This window comes from Clinocottus analis, unplaced genomic scaffold (assembly GCF_023055335.1).
Source record: "Clinocottus analis isolate CAN_PGR_092001 unplaced genomic scaffold, fCliAna1.0.p SCAF_12, whole genome shotgun sequence".
Taxonomy (NCBI): Eukaryota; Metazoa; Chordata; class Actinopteri; order Perciformes; family Cottidae; genus Clinocottus; species Clinocottus analis.
In genome coordinates, this window is record NW_027175843.1 from 20,489,044 (window position 1) to 20,515,976 (window position 26,933).

The 26,933-nt window shown below is 41.1% G+C and overlaps 1 protein-coding gene across 2 annotated transcripts; it reads right to left on the reverse strand.

Moving 5' to 3' along the window:
• Positions 1-5,034: 5,034 nt before the first annotated feature.
• gdap2 (ganglioside induced differentiation associated protein 2) lies at positions 5,035-26,828 on the reverse strand. 2 transcript variants are annotated; one of them, XM_068573267.1, is made up of 14 exons: positions 26,633-26,828; positions 25,515-25,828; positions 23,518-23,657; positions 23,240-23,393; positions 22,876-22,964; positions 22,175-22,251; positions 21,932-22,091; positions 21,614-21,764; positions 21,384-21,460; positions 20,257-20,333; positions 19,721-19,860; positions 11,677-11,731; positions 10,233-10,376; positions 5,035-6,587 (listed from the first exon to the last, which is right to left on the reverse strand). In XM_068573267.1, exons 2-14 carry the CDS (start codon positions 25,724-25,726, stop codon positions 6,546-6,548), a joined length of 1,518 nt encoding a protein of 505 aa, XP_068429368.1. In that variant the 5' UTR covers positions 25,727-25,828; positions 26,633-26,828; the 3' UTR covers positions 5,035-6,545. The 2 variants fall into 2 exon arrangements, with proteins under 2 accessions (XP_068429368.1, XP_068429369.1); XM_068573268.1 differs by having other exon boundaries at positions 26,629-26,828.
• Between the last annotated feature and the right edge of the window lie 105 nt (positions 26,829-26,933).

The following is a 26,933-nucleotide window of genomic DNA, read 5'->3' on the forward strand; positions in this document are numbered from 1 at the left end:
ATACAACCAGAGGAGTCGCCCCTGGTGGTCAGGAGAGAGAATGCAGGTTTAACACATGAAGAATAGACTTCTATACAACCAGAGGAGTCGCCCCCTGGTGGTCAGGAGAGAGAATGCAGGTTTTAACACATGAAGAATAGACTTGGTTTGTGAGTATTACTTGAATAGTTTAAAATGAACCATGAGCTGCTCCCAGTAGTAACCAGTCAAACCAGTTGAGCATGACAGCCTGGTGGAATTAGCATGGTAGCTAACTAACTAGCCAGAGGCTTACTCAGTACAATTAGTTGATAATTCCTCCACAGTTGTCATAGTGTAGGAAAGCACATTGCTAGCAGAGACTGGTGTTGCGTGGAAACGTGAGCATTAGCAGGAGTAAATGTGCTAGCGTGCTAATCACACCATGCTTTGATGCTACTGGTTACAGAGAATAAGCGGCGGGCCCTAACGCCGTGACGTCGGCTTGTAAAAGGGTCTATTTGTTGGTTCTCAGCAGTTGCAAGTGAACCAGCAGAAATAACATGTGCATGGCCAATAAATAATCCTGCATGTACTCAATAATGAAAAGGCAAATCGTGGCCTTTGTGTTTTTGTTTTCATGATCAAACGGGTAAATGTGTGTTATGTAGTGAGCTTCAGAGCTGCTGGGAGGCAGATATTGTGCCCACTGGACGGAGCCGAGGTAGATGTTTCCTTCAGTCAAGCTACCAGCTGCTGGCTCCAGCTTAACATATCAAAGTGATCGAGTCCAGGTCAGCATGTGACCTTTGACCTGTGTACTGCAAGTCTTTCAGGTTGTTGTGACACTTTGGAATGACACATTTGGCTATTTTCATTTCAAAGCTTCAACTTGTTTATGTACACCTAGAATTGTTCTATAAATAGGCTGAATAATTAAATAATTACATAATTAAATCATTAAATAACTAAATAATTAAATGTTTTCCATGGAAGCCACCTTCTCAGGACTATAAATTAATTGATGGGTCATCGCTACGCTATGTGCACTAATGTTGACCGCTCACATTTTACATGTACAAATATACCAGAAGTACAGAACATGAGTGGACAACCATGTCATTTCCACCAGCTTTGTATAGAAATAGCAGTTGTGTAGCTGTGTGTGTGTGTTTTATTGCCAGCTGCCGGTCACAGAGGTCCGTAAAAGATGGATTTTCTCCGCCGCTCTCCACAAGCCTTCATTTATTTTCACAGGACGGATGGCAGCGTCCTGCTCATCTCTGCTTCTGCTTCTTTAATCCGGGTGGGACGAATGGAGAGATTACAGAGATGGAAGAGGGCCACGCAGGTGAAGAGACGGCAGGTGTCGAGGACGGAAAATCTGCAGGTTGGAGATTTATTTTAATCAGCACAGAGCCGCTTCCTTACATCCGGGAACGCGCTGCTTTCTGCCATGAAGGTGTGGTCAAAAAAACAACAAAAAAGCACGAGTGTTTTGTAAGTGTAACACCTGGTGCTTATCCTTCTCATTCAGCCACTTGTGTGTCTCCTTTCCTGTGTCCTTAAAGGGGAAACACACCCAGAGGGCTCTGGATTTAAAATTTGTGCTTTACAATTGAACAAATGTGTGAAAAAGCTCTCAACCACAGCGGGCGAAGAAGTACGCAGATCTTTCACTGATGTATGAGTAGTAATACCACATTGTAGAAATATTCTGTTGAAGTAAAAGTATGTATTAAACATGTTCCTGAAGTATAAGTACAGAGGTTCTGTAATCAAACATCCAACAACTCTTAAGAATATAGATGATAGTGTGTAGATTATTGTGTACATTTTTGACGCATTAATGTGTTCCTCATTGTAATATTGCAATTGTTAAAGGTGTCATGAGTCATAAAATGTCAACAAAATGTCAAACAAAAGACAGTAAAGCATGCAAAAAATGAAAGTATAGTATATAAAACGCCATAAAATATGTATGTTTGTCATTAAAACATCATAAAAAGTATTTTTTTAGACTGCCGTAAAAAGTCACGGTATAGTATGTCACATATAAATCATACAAAAGTCATATTGAACTATAACTTTTACAAAACATCTTTTTAAAAAAGTCACGCAATCAAACAATTCACAGTACAGTAAGTCATGCAAATGTCCTTAAAACATGTCTTTTAAATATCATTTAAAACATTGTGGTATAGTGGTAGAAGTCCTAGTTTGGTGTTGGTGGTTGGAGAGAAACCAGCAGGACGTCAAGCCTGAGCGGCAGCATTCCTCTGGCTGGCACATTTCCTACCTCACATGTGTGTGTGTCCTGCTTTGTCTTTTGGTTTCGTGTTTACACAACAACACACATTCAGCACATTTCATTTCATCCGCTCCCATCAAAGCCGACTGCACACATTCCTCCCATGCTTTATTTTTTATTTGATCAATTATTCAATTTAGTTGAACACCAGTGTGTTTTTTCTCCAGTTCTGGAGCTTCACTGTCCCTTCAGAAAAGATGACAGACAGTAAAAAATGTCATACAAATGTCATTAAAAAGTATAGTATGCTAAAAATAATTATTAAAAAGTTATTGTGTAAATGCTGTATATATATCTCTTTCTCTCTCTATATATAATTTATATTAAAACATATATATATATGTATATATATATATATATGTGTGTGTGTGTGTATATACAAATCTCTCTAACACAGTATAATAGGTCATAAAAGTCATAGCATAGTACGTCATAAATATCATCTAAAGTCTTTGTATAGTATGTAATATAAAGTTATAGCATATTATGTAATATAAAGTCATAGCATAGTATGTAATATTGTAATATAAAGTCATAGCATATTATATAATATAAAGTCATAGCATAGTATGTAATATAAAGTCATAGCATAGTATGTAATATAAAGTCATAGCATATTACATAATATTGTAATATAAAGTCATAGCATATTATATAATATAAAGTCATAGCATAGTATGTAATATAAAGTCATAGCATAGTATGTAATATAAAGTCATAGCATATTATATAATATAAAGTCATAGCATAGTATGTAATATAAAGTCATAGCATAGTATGTAATATTGTAATATAAAGTCATAGCATATTATATAATATAAAGTCATAGCATAGTATGTAATATAAAGTCATAGCATATTACATAATATTGTAATATAGTCATAGCATATTATATAATATAAAGTCATAGCATAGTATGTAATTTAAAGTCATAGCATATTATGTAATATAAAGTCATAGGATAGTATGTAATATAAAGTCATAGCATATTATATAATATAAAGTCATAGCATAGTATGTAATATAAAGTCATAGCATAGTATGTAATATTGTAATATAAAGTCATAGCATATTATATAATATAAAGTCATAGGATAGTATGTAATATAAAGTCATAGCATATTATATAATATAAAGTCATAGCATAGTATGTAATATAAAGTCATAGCATAGTATGTAATATTGTAATATAAAGTCATAGCATATTATATAATATAAAGTCATAGCATAGTATGTAATATAAAGTCATAGGATAGTATGTAATATAAAGTCATAGCATATTATATAATATAAAGTCATAGGATAGTATGTAATATAAAGTCATAGCATAGTATGTAATATAAAGTCATAGCATAATATGTCATGAACATAAAAATGTCATTAAAAAGGCATTCAGTGTGTCAAAAAACGAAAGTGATAGTTTTGTGTCATAAATACATAAATAGCTATCACCTCGAAGAAGCTGAGCGGTCTCTCGTCTTGGAAAGTGAAGCATCTGAACTCGATGCTTTGCTGACATTTTGAATGTCTCCTGAAGACAGATTCTCTCTGGACAGACGGATGTCTTCCACTCGGAAACGTTTTTGTTTTCCTCCTCATCCGCTGCGAGTGATGGATTTGGTTTCCCTCTCTGTGGCTGGACTGAATCACAGCGCGCTCTCTGGACACGATCTAGACAACAGATTTCTGTCAGAAAGAAAAAAAATCACAACATCTCTTTTCGTTTGTCTGGGTTTTTTATTGCCACTAAGAATTTCCTGCTGTTGCAGATATCGGTTCGATCCAAATGTTCACGTGAACTTGAGGCGACCTTCAAAAACAGAGCATCAATTTGTGTATATCAGTAAAGATATAACACAAAAATAAATAACTGCACCTTGATTGTAACGAACCTGACAACTGTCCCTAATTTAAATAGTCGTATTTAAGAAATTATGTAAAATCGAGAAAATCACCTCAGACCCATAGTATAATATATCTAAAAAAATGTCTTTTATAACATTAAAATTGTGGTAAATCATAGTTATTTATCTTTGTATTCCTACATTCAAGACGTTTTCCCAACAAAACCACATTTTTTTCAACAATCAATTACAAAACTGAAAAACACATTTACAGAGAAAAATCATTTTAATCAGTGTGTATATATATGTATATATATTAAAAAAACAGTAACCGTACTATAAATCTTGAAATCATATAAAAAAGAAAGATAATATACATTTCCAGAAAGTCAAAGTTTGGCTCATCATTTTAATGCATTTTGACATAATCACAGTTCGGATTGTGTCATCTAACTCATGTTTTTTTCAAAATTTTATTTACTAATCCACAGCTGCAGTTTTAACAATTCATTGTCATATACATTTCTAAATCTTTATTTTTTTTTGTAAAAGCACAAAGTAAGAAAATCCACTCGCGTCAAATGCAACTCGACTTGGACTCGACTCACCCTGCTGTTCGTTTCTAGAAAAAAACAAACATTGAAAGACAATTGGTTGATTAACGTTTGAGTATGACAGCTTCCATTGTGAGTGAAACATCTTAAGGATCTAAAGATGTGCAGATGTGTGTATATATATGTCTATATATATATATATATATATATATATATATATATATATATATATATATATATATATATATCTATGTCTATATATCTATATATATATCTATGTCTATATATCTATATATATTGTGTTAGGTCTCAGGGTACAGACAGACGGGGTCGGCTGCATAGTTACTGCTTAAAAAATGTAACGCAATCTCAGGAATGTTTTAAAAGTTTAGTTCAGTACATTTGATTTTTGCAAACTGTAAAGTAAACCATACCAAAAACAAGGATAACCCGCCAAACAGATGAGCCACAAGCAAATGGTGAACTGTCCCTTTAAGCCTTAAAGGGACAGTTCACTCCTTGACTTTTTGTATTTTCAGATTATCGGAGTGAACTGTACCCTTAAAACATTAATGGACATAAAGGTTGTAAAGTTGCAGACAGGAAGTAGCTTCCAGTTGTAGGATGATTTAACAACAGCTCAGTCTCTTTACACAGACCAGACATCTTTGATTGATTTTCATATATTTAGATTAATGTATTGATTTATTTGAATTAATAACTTCATTGCTTAATGTATAAAGTTCCCACGTCCTAAATTAAAGGTATCTTTGTGCAACCAAAACCAAAAAGGCATTCAAACTCATAACTCGTAACAATATAAAACAGACTGCAGATACATTTCCTGTTGCTCGGCTGATCCGTGAAGTGTTTTTAGTGATAACTTTTTTACAACATTAGTGACAGAAAAGAAATTACAAAACTCAGACGACAGAAAATGCAAACAGAGCAGCAGCACATCGACGATCCTTGAAACATTTTCCCGCCAAAAACAGTTTGTGTGGCTTTAAAGACGATAAGTTCAACGTTTTGTTGAAATCTGTTGCTTTGCTCTCCAGCCAAAAATCCGACGGGAAGAGAGGTACCGCTGTTACATCTGTGAACACGAAGCTACCGGCTCTGTTCGAAAGAGAAGACGCATTTACAGCTCACGAGCTAACACGCTTTCTCTTCTTCGTGTAAGAAAAGGCATCCAGTCTTAATGCTAAGCGAAGCTAAGCTAAGCTAACATTCTTCTGGACGTGGCTTCACGAGAGCGGGATACATTTTCTCATCGAAATCAGGGAAAGAAAGCAAATAAGTAGATAAACATAAAAAAAGTATTAATTTAAGTTCCTAAATGGATAAACTTTGAGACATAAAAGTTGAGCTAACGTTTTTTTTTACCGATTGTGACCACGGAGACGTGCGAACGTGGGAATTTCTAGATTTGGATCGAGTGAAACTTCCCTCCCGTCCGGCGTCGAGCGCCAGACAGACGGACGTTAACTTACTCCAGCATTTATTTATTTATGTATTTATTCATTTCAAAGTCAGACAAATTGGCGAAGACGTTTGATACGCCCACGCGCCGAAAACTGCCAGAATCGACATGAAAACTTCATATTCAGAGGATGTTTGAGGAAACTGCCGAGTAGGAAATCTGAGTGAAAAGGCATAATCCACGAAGAACCACGAGCAGATCCACAAATAGTCTGTGGCGACGGAGAGAGCGCAACTCTTTGTATATTTCGTCCCTCCGGCTGGGGACGGACACAGAAGGAAGATGGTTCGGAGCCCTTGAAGGAGGCGGTGATGCGTTCAGGGCCCCACGGGTCACAAGACGTCCCATACACGGCTTCCACTCGACGGGCCGACGGCACCTCGTCACGCCTCCCGTCACAGGCTGGAGGGCTGGGAGCGATGGTACGGCCCGTTCATCTGGAGACGGAGGAGAAAGGAACGTTGAGGTGATACATAAATGTGTACAAAATACATACTAATACTACTTATAAACTATGGACTTTTTGGCACTTGGCAAACAACAACGCCGTACAAAAGCGTTCGCACGCAGTTTGGTGACGGAAGTCTTTTAAACCGTCGCCTTTACAAAAGAAATCGTCAATAACGTTAAGGTTTCATCTTTCCGACGGTCTTTGAACGCGTCGTGTTGGCAAAGACGCCTCATTTAAAATATTATATGAAAACACAATTTTGAGGTATTTGTGCTTTTTTTAAGCTATTTTCTACTATCTATTGTACTTTTTACTCCACTACGCCTTAGAGGTACATATAGTACTTTTTACTATACTATATTTCAGATGTACATATTGCACTTTTTACTGTACTACACCTCAGATGTAAACATTATGTGTTGAATGTTTGAGATGGACTGAAGTATTTCCTTAACGTTGAGAAACTTCTTCAGATAAATAAACTCTTTAAAAACCTTTTGGATCAGCTGGAAAATACATCGTCACCCAGCTGAAACCTGTTTGTTTTTAGAGGTGAAACACATGATAATCTTATAAAAATGATGCATTGAAGTACATAAACCAGATCCAGAGACATCAGACACAACAGTATAAATAACGCTGACTTGCTAAGAATCCATTTGACTTTAGCTGAGCTCAGTATCTTCTGCTGTTACTCAACATGTGGACGTCTCTCTGTGTGCAGTGCAGGAGCACCGTGCCCCTCGATGCCTCACTGAAATGTCACAGCAGTGACATGATGAGTCTCCAGCAGGTTGATCATTGACTATGATGGATGTGACATCGACTAAGAAGTCAACCAGAATGGATATTATGAAAGAGGAAAACCTTTCGGTAGAATCTATATCTATCTATCTATCTATCTATCTATCTATCTATCTATCTATATATATATATATATATATATATATATATATATATATATATATATATATATATCCATCGTTCACCTTACATTCCAAATATCTTAGAAATCCAAATTTGAAGCCTTTATGAGACAAAACAAACAACAAATAACTTTTCTTCATGCTGGTTGTCAGGATCTGATGATACGAGCAAACCAGACCAGGTTTATTTTACTATATTACTGCAATGAGCATGTAGTACTCAATATGGATAACATCATAATAGTATTATATCAAGCAACAAGTACATTTTTAAAAAGTGCAAAAAAGTTTGGTAAAAATGGCTGAATTGTATTTTTTTATTTGAATATTTTTTTACTGACTGGTGCGTTGCTGATGGGTTAGTTAATGAAATTATCAATAAACACACTGCTAACAACATGCCTTAAAGTAACGGTATACAAACATTATCACAACTTCAATCTAATACAACAATTTTGATATTTTACTTCCACATATTCCAGTTGAATGAATAGTGTATGACACGTAAAGCAACAGACAAAGTAGATCCTAAACCTGCTGGTATAACCTTTAGCTCTGTTTTACAGCGCTAAAGGAGTAACAATGTAATGTTCACAGGAGTAAACTTGGTAAGTCGAAAACCTGAAACAAAAAAAAACAAAAATTCTGAGGAAGCCAATGATCGCAATTGTCTTTTAGCTCCGTTTTTGGTCTCCACCGACTCAGAATGAAACGGCTCCTAGCTGCTGGACGCTGCGGTTTGTTCAGCAGCTAGTCGACAGCTTTGTCCGTCTGCTGTTCGGTGGTGAGCAGGTAGAGTTTTTGCAGCTGCCAGGAGCCAAAAAACACAACGCGAGGGAACAAAAACAGTAAAATGGAGAACCTGAAAAGCTCGGTTGAGCTCGTGTTATCAAGATCTAATAATCTGAATCATAAACAGGACATTGTAAGAAAGTAAACCAAAAGTAGATCCTAAAAACCCGGTGGTGAAAATCAATTACATTATAACATAGATATAACTTTTGATTAAACATTAAATTATATTATAAAATAGCTATCACTTTGTGATTCTGTTGAGGTCAGCAGAGAAAGCCGAGCTGCACCCTGAAGGCCCGCCACTGGTAAATATACAAGTTCATTTACTTATGTAATGATCACAGGAAAAAACTTGGATTAATATTAAATAGAACTGCCCCAAATATGTAAAAGAAAATGTACCAAAAAAAATAATCCCCCCCAAAAACAACTGTTCTAAAGGTCTAAAACATGGTTTCCATTCGTGCCCGTGTGCCGTCCAACCGACTCAAATGAATTTATTTCAAAGCGGCGTCACGTCTCTGTGGTGACGGGCGTTTCCCCAAAGCGAATAACGCGCCAACGCAACGACACGCCGACGCTCCTGGACGGGGCTTTTGAGCCGCCGCCAACGCTCGACTGTAAACGGCTCCCGATGTTTGAAAATGCGTGAAACCCGACAAGAGCGAGCCCCAAAAAATGAAACACGCAACGAGTTTCCCGTCAACTGGACCCGATACTTCCTGAATCCTCACGCAGAAAGAACCCAGAGGACGAGACGCGTTCAACACGACTCAGACGCCGGCCGATCATCAGGAAGACCAAACAAGCAGAGTCCTGTTTCCTCCACACGGGGGCGCTCTCAACGTCCACCACGTCAAGTAGTTCAAATACTTGTGTTATTTTATATATATTTTTTCAGAATTCTTTGGTGAAAAAAATTCGTATTTTCAAAAAGAAAATCACTTTTATACTATTTATATTTAAACTATGAAATATTTAGATATATAAGTCACAATAAAACAAAGCTTAGGGGTGTTTTAAAAAGGATTTTTAGTCACAGATTGTCTTACAGATGCATGCTGGGACTGGTTGTATAGAAGTCTATGCTTCATGTGTTGACGCTGCATTCTCTCTCCTGACCACCAGGGGGGGACTCCTCTGGTTGTATAGAAGTCTATGCTTCATGTGGTAAAGCTGCATTCTCTCTCCTGACCACCAGGGGGCGACTCCTCTGGTTGTATAGAAGTCCATAGTTATGTGTGTAGCGTGATCCTTTTTGCTTTTTTAGACTCCCACGAGCCCGGAGGGGCACTGAGATGTGTTTGTTAAGAAGTTCTCCTCACAAAGTCAAATCTCACTGAGGATTTAGTGAAACTTCACGGCCGCCGCGGCGAGCTGACGGCGCCGAATTCAGAAGAGTCGCACTGCAACGTTTTCGACGAGGATACGAAGCCTCGTTAAACCAAAGCTATCGATACTCGTGAGTTCATTCAACCGTCTTCACGCCAGAGCCCAAATTTCTGGACAATCTCACTCAAATTGAACGTGGAGGCCGAATGATTTATAGATTACGTTCCTGGAAAATTGCACACAAAGGCAAAATAAACAAGTCGTTAGCTGATTGTTGTCCGTTTCCTTCCTTCTCTGGTTTACATCGGCGGGAAGAAGTGGAGATAAATGAACGGTCGTTTAGTCCTCATTGAAAAGAACTCAGAATAAAAAACACGTTTCTGTGTTTAGATTATAAATCTGAGAGAGGTTTAGTTTCCATTAAAGCACAAAGAGCCAGAGCAAAGTATGAAGACTGATTGGAAACACTAAATATAAATACACACCCCTCTGCTTCTGTGTCTGAAAACTTCTCCTCTGGTTGTATAGAAGTCTTTACTTCACAGTCCTATAGTGAGACGGTTGTAGATGATTTTTACCCGAGCGTCGTAGTCCAGGACGAACGGAGGGATGTCGATCTGCTCGGGCCGCATGCAGGTGAAGAGCTGCTGCAGGTTGTCCAGGTAACGCACCTTGTCCTTCATCCCCGACACGCTGAAGGTGGTGAAGAACCACGTCGAGACCTGGAATGAGGAAGAGGAGGAGAAGAAGGAGGAGAAGAAGAAGAAGGAAGAGGAGGAGGAGAAGATTAGGAGGAAAGAAGAAAAAGGTTAGGAGAGAAGAAGAAGAAGAAGAAGAAGAAGAAGAAGAAGAAGAAGAAGAAGAAGAAGGTTAGGAGAGAAGAAGAAGAAGAAGAAGGTTAGGAGAGAAGAAGAAGAAGAAGAAGAAGAAGAAGAAGAAGAAGGTTAGGAGAGAAGAAGAAGAAGAAGAAGAAGAAGAAGAAGAAGAAGAAGAAGAAGAAGAAGAAGAAGAAGGAAAGGGACACGTCATCATTTCTAATTGGCATCCTGGTTAAAAACTGAACACAACTTAATAAAGTAAACAACAGAAGTAGATTAATCCTGATGAACCTTTAATGATCCCGAGTGCTGCGATTCCAGTAAACAGTAAGTAATGGATATAAACTGGAGGGCGCAGCCTTCTCTCAAAGAATCATTCTTTGAAAATCACAAAAATAATATTTACACGTTTTAGAGTTTTGCATCTGGAGCAACGTTCAACTTGTTTAGGGCGGCGGTGCTTTTCTGCACGAAGCATTCACTGTTCACTACGTTGAAGTAACGAGGAACACATTCACTACAATTCTCTCTGCATTCTCTCTCCTGACCACCAGGGGGCGACTCCTCTGGTTGTATAGAAGTCTATGCTTCATGTGTTAAAGCTGCATTCTCTCTCCTGACCACCAGGGGGCGACTCCTCTGGTTGTATAGAAGTCTATGCTTCATGTGTTAAAGCTGCATTCTCTCTCCTGACCACCAGGGGGCGACTCCTCTGGTTGTATAGAAGTCTATGCTTCATGTGTTAGAGCTGCATTCCCTCTCCTGACCACCAGAGGGCGACTCCTCTGGTTGTATAGAAGTCTATGCTTCATGTGTTAAAGCTGCATTCTCTCTCCTGACCACCAGGGGGTGACTACTCTGGTTGTATAGAAGTCTATGCTTCATGTGTTAGAGCTGCATTCTCTCTCCTGACCACCAGAGGGCGACTCCTCTGGTTGTATAGAAGTATGTTTCATGTGTTAAAGCTGCATTCTCTCTCATGACCACCAGGTGAGTGGAAGTGCTTCTGGATGTTTTGGTACAACGTCAATAAAAATGTCCTCAAATGGGATTTGAGGCTGAACCCTGAATGTTCCCCAAATTCGTTTATTGCTTACGTTACTGGAATAAAGAATTTAATAGCGTACGGACCGAAAGTGGGAACAAGAGTGTAAGTTCTGAGGCTGCAAAGACCAACCGAAACAGACGAGACGTCCTCGCTTACCTTGGAGCGAAACGTCGGATGCACAAAGTAAAAGGCCTTCAGATTCTTCTTGAACCTGCAACACGAGAAACAGAAAGCTTCAGAGGGAGAGAACACGTCACAGCGAGGAAGGACTCAGAAGAAGAACAAGGACAAAGATGGACAGACAATGATTAATCCTCTGATGTGTGAGGTCACTGTGGGGGTTTCTTTCCACCTATAAAAGGTGAGACATCCCTCCCCCCCAAAAAAAACCTCTGCACAGTCAGATCCACCAGCAACATTTTCCACAAACCTATAAACACTAGGAAGTCCTCACAGCGCTCTGAAACAGTCACTGTTTCAGTTCTAAACAGGACATCTGTACAAATTTAATGAGTAAAGACTTGTTTTTCACTGCTTTAAAACGACGCCATGGTGCTCTTCCATTGACAACTCATCGCTTTTGCAGCGTGGATCTTTGTTTTACAGCTTCCTGACAGGCGAGGAGAACACTGTGAAGTTTGACGTTCGCTCTGCACATCGCCCGCTCGTCTGCTGCACAATGAAGACCAGCCGGTTGTGATGTTTGTGCCCGGATAAATAAATTAAAATGTGACTTCCACCGCGAGGCGAGAGCTCCAGCAGGCCCAGGATGTGTCAGTATAGTCAACAAATGCAATGGAAAGACCCAAAAACAACAATAAATTGATGAGAAACAAATATTTTAGCCAAAACCTGATCAAAAAATCAACAATGAAAGGATGCATCTGCCAATATCATTCATCAATGATCAGCAAACAAGGATCTCTAAAAGTTATATTTATCTTCGCGGGATCAAAATTAGAAAAGACATTCAGGGCTATTTCTAATTATTTGAGGTTTAAAGCTTGCCGGACTTCTCATCCACTGCTGCCATGATGTCAGAATATACCAACAATCTGGTTCTCTGTATTGTAAGTAATAAGCAATAAGTAATAATCGGATATCCATGGATCCTTATGGCCAGCATCACCCACAAAATGACATCAACATGTGCCGTATTAAATGTTCTCCACCGATGTTTCTGTAACGTTCTATATTGAGACAGATGTGTTCAAAAAGGAAACTAAATTGGAGTCACCCGTCTCCATGATCTCATGGCATGAGCTCACGTTGCCAGAGGTGAGGAAAAGGCCGGCACATGAAGAGCGTCGCCTCCGGGAAAAGCTCTCCGTTCACGGACTTTTTAGTGGCCCAAAGACCTACAGATGGCGCCCCAATGCAAGCCAGTCAAGACCCCTGGCAGAGCACCATGAACTCAGAGCTGGACCCCCTTTCCCAGACACTTCACCCTCGGGTGCAAACCGCCACAGTGCAAGCGGCCGGCCCTCTGCCCACCGGAGCAGGAAAACCACATCGACGGCAGAGGTTCAAATCCGGAGGTCTCCAAAAGCTGTAGAAGCCAATCAAAACCGGTAAAAACATAATAATTGGGAGCGCACGCTCAGCCCACCCTCTTGTTCTGGAGATGGGAAGGAAAGGTTCGCCAGTTGGGATTCACCGGACCTGAACTGGGACGACGACAAACCTGAAGTAACCTAAACTGCGACTCGCGATCCAAATGTTCGGCTATTTTCAAAAATCGGCACGAGGTCATCGATAATCAACTCGGCACGGTTGTTCCTGGAGACTTGGCAGCTCGCGTCATGTCAGTACTCTTGACAATAACACGCAACGGTTTGCATTGTCATGGCCCACACACACACACAGACACACACACACACAGTGGTGGTCTGGCTGCATCTGTTGGTATAACACAAAACAGTCGACTTTGAGTGGGAGAAACTGGATCTCTGAGCTGACAAACTAACTCCGGAGTGCTAAACCATGACGTGGGGCTCGTGCTCCGGTCCAGCATGGAGGGTTCTGGTCCAGCATGGAGGGTTCTGGTCCAGCATGGAGGGTTCTGGTCCAGCACAGGACCCCTCCCTCCCCCCAGGAGACAACAATGAAGATCAACCTCATCCGTCTCCTGGAGAAAGTAGTCAACAGATCCTCACTGAGCCAGACAAAGTTTTGGAAACTTGTGCGGTGTGTGTTCATGTGCTGGCTTCAGTCTTCTGGTTTCGGTCGCCCGGATGCATCTGCAGCGAATCAATAGCTCGACGGGTCGAACGTGCCGGACGTGCAAAAGGCCCGGTGGGAGGGGGGAGGGGGTTTAGCGGTGGCTTCGTCTCGGTCGCCGCCAAAAGAGCGGTCACTGCTCGGAGGAAAAGGACTTCCAAGTTGGGGGGAGAATAAACTGCCGGCCCTTTAATAAGGTTTACAGATTAACATTGTGTTTGTGTGCAATGTGAGCCGTGAACGTGATCTGAAACAGACCCTCGTGCTGCTCGCAGAGAACAACGTGTACCCGAGGAAAGGGTTCGATTCCCAGTGTAGCTCTCGGGCAGTTTTTTTTTCTTGTAACAGATTTAAAGAAATAAAGAAAATGCCCCAGAATGAACTGATTCAAAGTTCTCGCATGACGAGAAAGAACAGTCCAGAAACGTGTAAACGTTTTTATTATTGAATTACAACAATAAAACTAGGTTTTACATGTTGAGTTAGTCTGTTCCAACTTAAGCTCTCTGCAGTCTAAAGTGTGATTTGTTCAAAGATTTGGAACGCCTCTGGTTGTATAGAAGTCTATGCTTCATGTGTTAAAGCTGCATTCTCTCTCCTGACCACCAGGGGGAGACTCCTCTGGTTGTATAGAAGTCTATGCTTCATGTGTTGAAGCTGCATTCTCTCTCCTGACCACCAGGGGGAGACTCCTCTGGTTGTATAGAAGTATATGCTTCATGTGTTAAAGCTGCATTCTCTCTCCTGACCACCAGGGGGCGACTCCTCTGGTTGTATAGAAGTATATGCTTCATGTGTTAAAGCTGCATTCTCTCTCCTGACCACCAGGGGGCGACTCCTCTGGTTGTATAGAAGTCTATGCTTCATGTGTTAAAGCTGCATTCTCTCTCCTGACCACCAGGGGGCGACTCCTCTGGTTGTATAGAAGTCTATGCTTCATGTGTTAAAGCTGCATTCTCTCTCCTGACCACCAGAGGGGACTCCTCTGGTTGTATAGAAGTCAATGCTTCATGTGTTACTAAATAACAAGTTTAAAGTTCCATTATTTATATTTTAAACATGTGAGCTGCATTCTCTCTCCTGACCACCAGGGGGTGACTCCTGTGGTTGTATAGAAGTCTATGCTTCATGTGTTACCCCGACTCAAAAGCTGCTCAGAGGCTGTACAGTCGGAGTGACATTTAAAAGGCGATTAGCACTAAACGAGCTGCGACTCTCTGAGATGAGTCACGGGTAAACGGGGTTTCCCTCCTCCGATTGAAAGGAGGAAGTTGAGCGAAGGTGTTTTCATTCACATCTTTGTATTCTGTGTAAATCCCCACTGTGCGACCGAAGTTGTCAAGGATTTGCTCCTTTGTTTTTTAAAGTCTCGATGGCTTCATGAACTGTGATTTCCAGATAAAAAAAGGTTAAGAAAGGTGCGGCAAAACCAACTGAATGAACCGATTCAGCAGGTGATGAATAAGCGCCGGCGGTTGAAAGGTGCGTAATGACTGCATGGAGTTTCCCACCGACACAGGAAGTGTGTTGGGTTGTGGTTACTGAGCTTCTCTTTCAGTACGTTAGAAAAATACTACATGATTTCCGAGTTTCATCATAAATACACAACAAAATACTAAATTAATTCCTAGTTTCCTTATAAATACACAACAAAATACTAAATTAATTCCCAGTTTCCTTATAAATACACAACAAAAATACTAAGTTAATGACTAGTTTCCTCATAAATGCACAAAAGAAAACTCAGTTTCCAGTTGTTTTAGGACATGATTACACCTTTTCTTTTTAAATTAAACTCGATAAGATTGTGATCACATCGTTTAGAGAAGCAGAAATAATATACTTTCTTTCCTTCCAACAGCATTTGGTATTTTAGTTTATTTTAAATAAAAATGACATGAAACACAAGTAAAGCAGCTTCCTTCACACATGAAACACATTTGATTGGGCTTACTATTAAAAATACCAGAAAGGTTTTAATCCATGAAGACCTGGAGTTTATCTCCAGAAAAGTATAAATGTAATACTTTTTTCCAAAACTATGACAGTTTATCCTACTTTTGTATTTTTGGTTTTGTTGATGTTGGATGGTGCTGCACAATAATCATGCTTCACATGATTTATTAAAAGATATAAATATAACATTACGACGCCTCATTGAACAGGAAGAATGTTTAAACCAATCTGATCACATGACAGCTTCTCTTTCTTGCCTGTAAAACCATTTTCCATGATTTTTTTTGCAATTCAGCCCGATGCACGCTGCGCTGAAGAACACTATTATTAGAAAAGCTGTGGTTTCCACTCTGGATGCCTCGTGTAACTCTAAACAACTGGTTTTAATCTGGAGGACGTGGATCCCTTCAAGGAAACGAAAGCGCTCATCGATGGAGAACCTCCAGCGGGATGCGAGCAGAGAGACGCAACGCTGACTCTGTGTGGACGACCTGACGTGTTCAAGCTGCATTCTCTCTCCTGACCACCAGGGGGCGACTCCTCTGGTTGTATAGAAGTCTATGCTTCATGTGTTGAAGCTGCATTCTCTCTCCTGACCACCAGGGGGCGACTCCTCTGGTTGTATAGAAGTCTATGCTTCATGTGTTAAAGCTGCATTCTCTCTCCTGACCACCAGGGGGCGACTCCTCTGGTTGTATAGAAGTCTATGCTTCATGTGTTGAAGCTGCATTCTCTCTCCTGACCACCAGGGGGCGACTCCTCTGGTTGTATAGAAGTCTATGCTTCATGTGTTAAAGCTGCATTCTCTCTCCTGACCACCAGGGGGCGACTCCTCTGGTTGTATAGAAGTCTATGCTTCATGTGTTAAAGCTGCATTCTCTCTCCTGACCACCAGGGGGCGACTCCTCTGGTTGTATAGAAGTCTATGCTTCATGTGTTAAAGCTGCATTCTCTCTCCTGACCACCAGGGGGCGACTCCTCTGGTTGTATAGAAGTATTTCCTTCATGTGTTAAAGCTGCATTCTCTCTCCTGACCACCAGGGGGCGACTCCTCTGGTTGTATAGAAGTATTTCCTTCATGTGTTGAAGCTGCATTCTCACGCCTGACCACCAGGGGTGACTCCTCTGGCTGTATAGAAGTCTATTCAGGGTCTTTACATAAAACAAGGGAAACAATCTTTTGAAGCTCCTTGAGAGAGATCTCTGCTTTAGGTCCCGGCATCTGTCGGGCGTTTGATTCAAAGCTGGCAGACAGATCGTCATCCGGATGTCGGCTTTCAGACGAAGAGGAATCTTTTGTTAAAGTTTTTGTCTAAATGAACGACTCTCGGCTCCATCGAGCATCGAGTCCAGAGTGAGATACGACCGTCTGCTTGTGATTCACATTCAGTTTAAACCCTCAAACCCCAAAGAGCACCGGCGGGTTTGAAGAGAATTTAAAGTCCAAAGCTGTAAGAACAGACATTATTACTGGATTTACAACTCTTTTTTTTTCCTTTACAGACTTTGAACACATCATCTGTGACTAATGCACCCGCCATGACATTTCATTAAAATCGCAGAATAAACTGTTTGCAGGAGGTCGGTAAAAAAACATCAAATGCTTTGATCCTCAGAGAAAAAACAGGACCAACAGTCATGTGACTGAGAAGAGAAGAAGAGGGTGGGAGGAAGAGAGGATGGATAAGAAAAAGAGGGAGGAGAGGAAAGGAAACAAGAGGTCATGAGCAGGTAGTCAAAATGGAAAAAAGTATATTATTTAAAAAATGTTATTTTTTATCCGTTTGATCCTTCATTTTGAACTTATCATAGCGGAAATAAATGTTTAATTTTGACTCTTTATCGAATAATCAACTTCTTTGTTGGTATGATTCACTGCGTTGTGACCGTTTCCTCCACTTGGCCCTGCGTGGAGATGTTTTTATTTATTTATTAATATTCTTGGTTCTCGATTTAGTTGTAAGTTGCTCTCTTTCTCCTTTGAACTGCAACAACTTGCCCCGTAATAAATAACTGTCTCTGTGTCGTTGTCGTCACTTCTTCGTTGCGATGAGCCTCTTTCTTCAACTTAATAAAGAATAAACTTAAACATCGTGTCCAGAGAATCTGCTTTTAAATAAAACTCCTTTTAAGCATCTGATGAAGGTCGAGTCGCAGCCGATACATCATCCTGTAAACACGCGGGCCAAGTCCGGGTTTCCTATTCCCAATATGGCCGCCAGATTCTCCCCCAAAAGAAACACACACATACACACCAAATTAAACAGAATTTCCAAGACTCAAAACCAAATTTCCAAGACTTTTAACCAAATTTCAATGACTTTGCCCAGACTTTACTAAATGTCTAAGACTTTAAAGCAAATTTCCAAGACTTTTAACCAAATTTCCAAGACTATAAACCACATTTCCATGACTTTAAAACCACATTTCCATGACTTTAAACCACATTTCCATGACTTTAAACCACATTTCCAAGACTTTAAACCATATTTCCAAGACTTTAAACCATATTTCCAAGACTTTAAACCAAATTTCCAAAACTTTTCACCAAATTTCCATGACTTGAACCACATTTCCAAGACTTTTCAACAAAATTCAATGACTTTGCCCAGAGTTTACCAAAAGTCTAAGACTTTAAACCAAATGTTCATGAGCAAACATTGTGTGAAATGTGTGTGTAAACAGTAAAAAGTGATAAAATGTAGTATTTAAACTAACAATGAGGATTCAAAGCATACAGTGAACCTTAAATGACTCAAATGAATGTATTTTATGAATGAATTTTATGTTTTCAAGGACTTTTCCAGGCCTGGAAAAGACCATTTTAAAAACGGGCTCTTGAGAAAAGAAGACGGCAGTGAGCTGTCGGGACCTTTTCCTCAACGGTTTATGTTCGATACGCAACTCTGGACATTAAAGTGCGGCGACGCGGCATGAAATCAACCAAATGACTGAGAACCCAGAACACACAGTGCAGAACATTAAAGCTGCACTACAGGAGGGAGACGAGAGAAACAGAGCAACACAGTCTCTCTCAATCAATCGCTGTGTGTGGCTCCTGAGAGGAGCAACAATGGGAACTCAAGCTAATGCTGCATGATACTCGACATCAAAGTAATCACATTTAACGGTCCATTGACAGCATGTTGTGTCGCTTCGATCCAAAATGACACGTCCAATTACGGGACAATGAGAAAATATGAGTTCTCACGTGGCGGAAGGTTTAGATTATCTGACTTTCTGCCCCATCCAGTGTTAACCAGCAATACAAAGAAGTAATAACTAAAGGTGTAACTCGTGTTCTACGAGTACGAGAAGTGCAAAGAAGAAGAGACGGAGGAGATCTGTTTGACTCCAACAGACCATAATGTACTAAATGAACATCATGCTGTATAGAAGAAGACTAGAAACTAGAGACATAAAGTCATGTTTACAATGTTTACTGAGGGAATACATCAAGAGAGAAGTAGAGTCACTTTTATAGACTCCTATACAACCAGAGGAGTCGCCCCCTGGTGGTCAGGAGAGAGAATGCAGCTTTAAGACGTGAAGCATAGACTTCTATACAACCAGAAGAGTCGCCCCCTGGTGGTCAGGAGAGAGAATGCGGCTTTAACACATGAAGCATAGACTTCTATACAACCAGAGGAGTCGCCCCCTGGTGTTCAGGAGAGAGAACGCAGCTTTAACACATGAAGCATAGACTTCTATACAACCAGAGGAGTCGCCCCCTGGTGGTCAGGAGAGAGAATGCGGCTTTAACACATGAAGCATTGACTTCTATACAACCAGAGGAGTCGCCCCCTGGTGTTCAGGAGAGAGAATGCAGCTTTAACACATGAAGCATTGACTTCTATACAACCAGAGGAGTCGCCCCCTGGTGGTCAGTAGGTTTAACTCTCTTCAGTCTTCTCCCACCACTAAAACGTGTTCCTCACATGTTGCCTGTATCTCAGTAAGAAAAGGGGTTGATGGGAAAAAGAGGACGCTGCTCTCAGAGCGGCGGCTCGTCGTAACGACTCACTTGGCGTCCACGATGTCGTAGAGGTTCTTGAGGAAGTCGGCGTCCAGGTGGTTGTGCTCTCCGGTCAGCGTGTGGAAGTAAACCATCACGTACTCCTTCACGGTGATGTGGTCCATGACGTGGATGAAGTACAGCAGCGCCTGCGCCACAAACACAGGAAACCAGTTTCAACACACAGTCCAGGATTCTCCACAATCCTGGACACTAAAAGAAAAGTGTTGTGAATTTTTCGCGATCTACGAAAACTTCACCCAAAATAATGTAAAACTTTAAAAAATACAGAATTATTTTATATATTATAAAAATAATTAAAAAAAAAAAAATTGTAAAAAAAGTGTAAAATTTTCTCTTTTTTGTAACTTTTTTTAAAATTCACAATCTACCAAAACTTCACCCAAAATATTAAAAAAAAAGAAAATATGTGACCATGACACACACACACACACACACACACACACACACACACACACACACACACACACACACACGCACACCGTCAATAAAAAGTCTTTTATTTTGAAATCCTGTTGCGTTACCTTTTCGATGTCGATGAGGGTCACTGGGATGTTCCGACCGACCAACACCATCACGGTGCGGCCACACATGTCCACACCTAAAGACACACACACACACACACACACACACACACACACACACACGCACACACACACGCACACGCACACACACATTAGTTGGACTTCCTGTAGGTGGCGTTGTCGTACCTGTTTATATGAACAATGTTCTGAATCTTAATAATTATTTTGTTTGTTGCAGCTTCTCAACAGTGAGCATTGTCTGTTTTTTTGCTTTGAGGTTGTTGTTGTTGTTGTTGTTGTGAATTTAACATATTTGGGTTTCGGGCCGTTGGGGGACGATACGAGACATTTAAAGACGTCTCTGAGAACTTGTGACAGACTTTCTCTCCTCCAGTATTCAGACGTTTTATAAAATATATTAAAATTCATGAAGAAATAAAAAATGTTATGGGAATAAAAATGAAAACATTTGTGAAAAAAGAGTAAAGTCTCTGATATAGAAGTGTGTACGTGTGTGAATGTTAAAAAAAACAACAACTTTAGTTGCAGCTTAAATAAATTTGCAAATATCTCCGTTATCACTTTTTGCCATATTGCAACAAACATGAAACAAAGTTTCAGTAAAACCATTACTCCTCCTGTTCTCACTGCACTGGTTTCACTCTACTGGTTTCACTCCACTGGTTTCACTTTACTGGTTTCACTTGAGATGCTTTCTGTGTTTCAAACGTTAAACTTCACTTCTGATTAAATTGAGTTATTTAAGTTCAATGTAATAAGTTCAATAAAAGATAAACTTAACTTTGAATATTCATGCAAACACAGACATGTTTTTATTTGTCGTGTCTTTCCTTCATTTTCCATCTGAGGTCACGAGCAATCTGACCTCCAACCAAACCCACAGGGAGCTAAACTGTTGCACAACATCGCCCCCTGCTGGCCGCGAACTGAACTGCAGCTTGACACAGCTGAGACGGAGCGAAGCAACGAAACAAAGACACTTACTGGTTGTTTCTCACCATGTTGTCTTCAATGATGCGGAGGAAAGTCATTTAACAGATTGAAGTATCGCACACACACTTACACAAACGCACACACGCACACATTTTCCTTTTCGTAACACGCACCGGTTTGATACAAAGCTTTCAGTGCAGCGACGTCCGACAGGTCCTCTGCTCTCGCCCGACACAGCCATCGACCGTAACTGCAGGAGATGACCACACACACACATGCACACGCACACGCACACACACACACACACACACACACATGACATAGATTGGACATGCATCTGTAGTATACAGGAATACAGGAGACACAGAATAGACTTTAGGATTTGTTTTTTTTGGACTCTCACTTCCTCTGGTGTTGTTTCAAGATGGCCGCCTCCGACATCTGGCCCTGCAGGATCTGTTTGCGCTGTTTGTCCACGTCGCCCTCCATCCTGGCGAAGGCGTGGTTCCCCACCTGACCCAGATCCGACTTCAGACTCTCCTCCTCAGAGTCATCTACAGACAGACAGACGGACGACAGCTGGACCTTTAACCGGCTTTAACGGGTTTGTGTCAGACACCAGAGCTGTGGTAAAGCTAGACCCGACTCACACTGTGTGTGTATGTATGTACGTATGTGTGTGTATATATAAATATGGGTATAAAAGAAAAGGTCTGCGTACCTTCCAGGGTTCCTGGTTTCTCGGCGATGCGGATCTGCCTCTCTGGGACGACGGGTTCCCCCTCGGTGTTGCCGATGTCGGCCGGGATGAGAGGAAGAGAGACCTTCTCCTCTTCCTCAGAGCGAGGGTAGTACAGAGGCAGCAGCTTCCTGTACACCGGCTGAGAGAACACACACATTCATATTAATGCACAAATATATCGTCACACTGGACAGCATGAGGGAGACGGAGATCAACACACACCTCCTCTGTGTCCGACACGGCGAACACCACGGCCTCCAGACTGTTTCCGTGATTCTCCAGGAACCTGCGTACTGTTCCTGTAATCACACAAACACACATAATGTAATTATTTATGTGTATGCATTTGATAAACTACTTAAATTGATAGTTTAGGACGTATTCGGTAGGAACTGAAACCGTCACATATGCCGCCTTCAACCTCACCAGACTCCATTGAGAAAAACAGTAATTTAAAAGCTGCAGAACAGAAGACATGCTGCGCCGTCGCTGCCTCAACCAGTTAGTTAGGTTGTGTTATCGTGTGATTTTGGTATCCAAACTAACCCTTTAAAACACCAGAAGTCACACAATGACACTAACTAACTAACTGACCAAGGCAGCAGTCGACCAACAGCTGCTGCGTTACAAGTGAGGTAAAATTACTGTTTTATCCAATGGAGTCTGGTGTCGTTAAAGAGAACGCAGATAACGGCGCCAGTAACTTGTCAGAAAGGTCGGCCTGTCAGTAGAAAATATTCTAAATATAGCGTATAGACGTGTGTATTTGTGTGTGTGTGTGTGCCTCTGCATGTATAATTTATTGACCTCTCTTTTTTAGTTCCACATACTCAAACACAAGTGTCTTGGAACCAAAAAAAAGTATAATATATGGCTCTGTACGAATAAAAAGCAAAAAGCTGTGTGTGTGTTGTGTGTCTCACTGAAGGCGATGTGTGTAGCGTCCTCCAGCGGGTAGCCCCTCTTGGCCGTGGTCACCACACAGAGGCCAACGGACGCCATCGACTGCTCTCTGAGGAGAAACAACAACAACAACAACTTCAGCACCGTTAACGTTCACACCAGCGACCGAACCTCCAGAGACGACTTCGCCTACCAACTTATAAAAGTGCTCATGTTATAGAAAAAATATATTAAATTGTAAACTTTTTGATAGATTTGATCACGTCATGGCCTCAAACAATAGCCTCAAACGTCTGGACTTGAGGTCATGGAGGCAGAATAGCCTCAAACGTCTGGACATGAGGTCATGGAGGCAGAATAGCCTCAAACACTTGGACATCTTACGCGGCCAGCTGCATGGTGTTCCGGTAGCAGCTGAACAGCGAGCTCTCGGCCGCCGTGCGGTACTTGGGTTTGTACTTGGGGCCGACCGTGTGCACGATGAAGCGCGCCGCCAGGCTGAAGCCTTTGGTCAGCTTGGCCTCGCCGGTCCGGCATCCTGCACACGAGCAAAGTGGCAGAAATAAGATGAACGCAAAGAAAAACAAACGGAAACATTTGCAGTGAACAAATGCATCAAATGTGAATAAACGCAAACTTGCAGGCAGAAGCTAACGCCGCACCTTTGAGCTTGAGCAGCTCGTCCCGCAGCTCGGGCCCCGCCTGCAGGTGCACGCTGTCGGACACGGGGTTCTTGTCGTTCAGCGACTCGTTGCTGGTGTTCACGACGGCCGTGCAGTTCAGCAGCGCCACGTCACCGCAGCTGCAGAGAGGAGAAGAAGAAGAAGAAGAGACATGGAAGTTAACCTCGGGCCTCTGGTCATGTGATCAGGTCACTGACCTTCAGGCACGGCGCTCCTTTCAGACAGAGCGGAGGGCAAAGCCGCCTCAACCTTGTCCAGACGCTGCTTAAAGATTCACTGTCTATGTTTCATGATTCTTTTTAATTCCTGGTTATTCTTTAATGTGTCCATCCTGTTTTAATGATTGTGTTTCTTGTGATTATTCCCTGTTTTCTCTTTCTTAAATCTTCATCAATCTGATTATATATATATATATATATATATATATATATATATATATATATATATATATATATATAAAAAAATCTTTATAATTGTTTTGTTGATGCAAAGCCTCACTTTTAATTAATGAAATTATTTGATTTTAGAAAAAAAAAGGTTTTATATTTGTATTAATGTTTCAGAAACTACTTCAGCATTTATTGCAGTAAATTACCAAATTCCAGCCAAAACTGGATCATTTAAGTCGTGTCTCGTGTCAGAGCATGCGCATGCACACACACACACACGCACACACACACACACACACACACACACACACACACACACACACACACACACACACACACCAAAGTAAAATAAATAAAGCTTATTTGCACTTCACCCTGCAGCCCTCTGGGGTTCCTTTGTAAAAGAACAATGAGGCAGTGTGTGTGTGTGTGTGTGTGTGTGTGTGTGTGTGTGTGTGTGTGTGTGTGTGTGTGTGTGTGTGTGTGTGTGTGTGTGTGTGTGTGTGTGTGTGTGTGGTTAGCATTTAGTCACAAGTTCAGCAGCTAGGACCCAGCGGCAAGAGGCTTCGTCTCCTCCTCGTCATCACTTTTCAGTTAATAAAGACTCTCAGTGCTGCCAGAACTTCATCAGCATCTTCATCGCTCTAAATATGAAGGTTATGAATTCTCCTCACGCGGCTGCGTGACAGCACGTTCCTCCTCCACCTCCAGTTATGCATACGGTGTAACGAACACTACACCAGAAGCTGGAAGTGCAGCTTCTATTCGATGTCAAGAGAACATGAAGCAAACTTTTGAAATGTTGCAACAAAAAAAAAGAAAGAAATGCACTCGAGGCAACAAAGTAGCTTTAAATGTTCTTCCATGAAAAGCTGTTGAGTCACGTTACGCTTCAACGCTTTCAGAGGTTCCACCCAATAGATACTGCTCATTTAGTAAATAGCTTCATAGCACATTTATATTCATTTGCTACGTTTTGTTCTGTCTGAGCTCGGTTGAGATCTGTGAAGACAAAACGTCAACGAGCCGCTCGTCCGCCATCTTTGTTCTCGTTGCGTTTCCTCTCGACACAAAGCAACACGTCTGGAACCAGAACCAGAACACAGCTGCGTCATGTGACCCACAAAGAGGATTCATGAGGGGGGGGAGGGGCTTTCAGTAATATAAACAGCAAATCTAATTATTCTGAATGAAAAGAGGAATTGTGGTTTCATCAAAGACTGAAACATCAGTCAGGACGGACAAATTAAATCAGATATAAATCACAATATGAGCTTATTTACAGAACCAGAACGTCTTCTCTCTGGTGGTCTGGTTACTGATGGAGGACTTAAGAGGACCAGGACTACACTGAGACTATAGAGGACCAGGACTACACTGAGACTATAGAGGACCAGGACTACACTGAGACTATAGAGGACCAGGACTACACTGAGACTATAGAGGACCAGGACTACACTGAGACCAGGTGCAAGCTCCTCCCAGTAGCTTTAGGGTTTGGTGGTTTATGCGTGTGTCCCTTTAAGAGAACTTGGTCCTCTATAGTGGACTTGAAGCAGCGACATGAGGAAACACAAAGTGACTCACAAGAGGATGATCTTGCGGTTGATGTCCGGTCTGAAGGGGAACGGCGAGGGGAAGTCCTGCAGACTCTGGCTCTGGTCCTGGCTCTGGTCTTGGTTCTGTTCCTGGTTCTGTTCCTGGTTCTGGTCCGGCTTTGTGTCCTCGTCCAGCTGCTGCTGCCACGTGGGGAGAGTCTGGATGTCCACGAACTGGGAGCGAGCGCCCAGAGGGTCCATCCCGCCTCCGGGTCTGCAGGTCTGAGGCGAGACCTCCAAGCAGGACGGAGGGCAGGATGAAGTGATGGAGGTTCTCTCCTCCTCCTGGACCACCTGGATTACCTTCAATAATCATATTACATTGTTACATATTTGTTATATAAATAAAAACATATAAATATTACTAATCATATTTTATAATAACAAATACAATGACTATTTTTTAAATAGGTTTCAGTTCCTTTTTTTTATTATTACAATTATTGCACATTGATTTGAATGAATCTGCCAGTCTTCAGAAAGTTTTTTAACTTGTAAAATATGATTTAATAGTAATTTATCCAACAAAAACAATGAAGTCTTTCCAGCTCTCTCTTGGGTAATCCAGATAAATTAACACAACAAGATATATAAATACCAAAAGAAATATAGTTTAAGTGTTTACAGAACTTTCTGGCTTCAATAATAATAAATATACTGTATATTATATGTACGTAAATGTGAAACAATAGATAATTTGCGATGCTCTCTATCAATGTAAATGGACAAATAATCCATTATTATTCAATAACAGCTTCTCAAATGAGCTTCTTTTCTTCACTATACATTAAATCCCTGAGCCTGAGATTATTTTAAAGGGAATAATCGGCATATATTTGTGAATATAAACGTGAGCTGAAGCATAATCTATCTTTAACATATGAAACCAGGGTGCTTTCTAAACTCCTCTCTTAGACGACCACGACATAATACATATGACTTATTCCGCACTGTCATGATAAATAAAGCCAAACACAGCAGAATGAGACGCTAAAGCATATTCATGAACCCTCAGTCTTCATAGACCACAGCAGCGGCTCCACGGCCGGTTTAAGCTGCTTTTTGACCCTTTCTTTATCGCAACATCAGCAGTAAACACTCACCCACCTCGACTGCTGGGTTTCCTGCAGACAGAATAGAAACTTAAAATGAAGGATAGATCCTGACACGACGCCGTGAGGCCTCAGGAGACAGTGTCGGCCCCCCGGGAGCTCATGGTGACGAGCAGAGTGTCGCAAAAACGCTCAAATGTAGTTTAAAAGAGCCAATTAGTCGAGTTTACACGTTTAGCCAGTGAGCTACAGGGGCTTCTAGCTGCAGCATCAAGCTAGCCGGAGGAACGGACGTCACATCCGGTTTGTGATTTCAGAATAAAGGTAGTTTTTTATTTGGATAGATAGATAGATAG

Coding starts and splice junctions, on each gene's coding strand:
- gdap2 (XM_068573267.1), bottom strand. CDS start 25,726: ATGGACCCTCTGGGCGCTCGCTCCCAGTTCGTGGACATCCAGACTCTC. Junction 21,461..21,613: donor TTGAAACAACACCAGAGGAA/GTGAGAGTCCAA, acceptor CATCTCCTGCAG/TTACGGTCGATGGCTGTGTC. Junction 19,861..20,256: donor CCCTCATCGACATCGAAAAG/GTAACGCAACAG, acceptor TTTGTGGCGCAG/GCGCTGCTGTACTTCATCCA.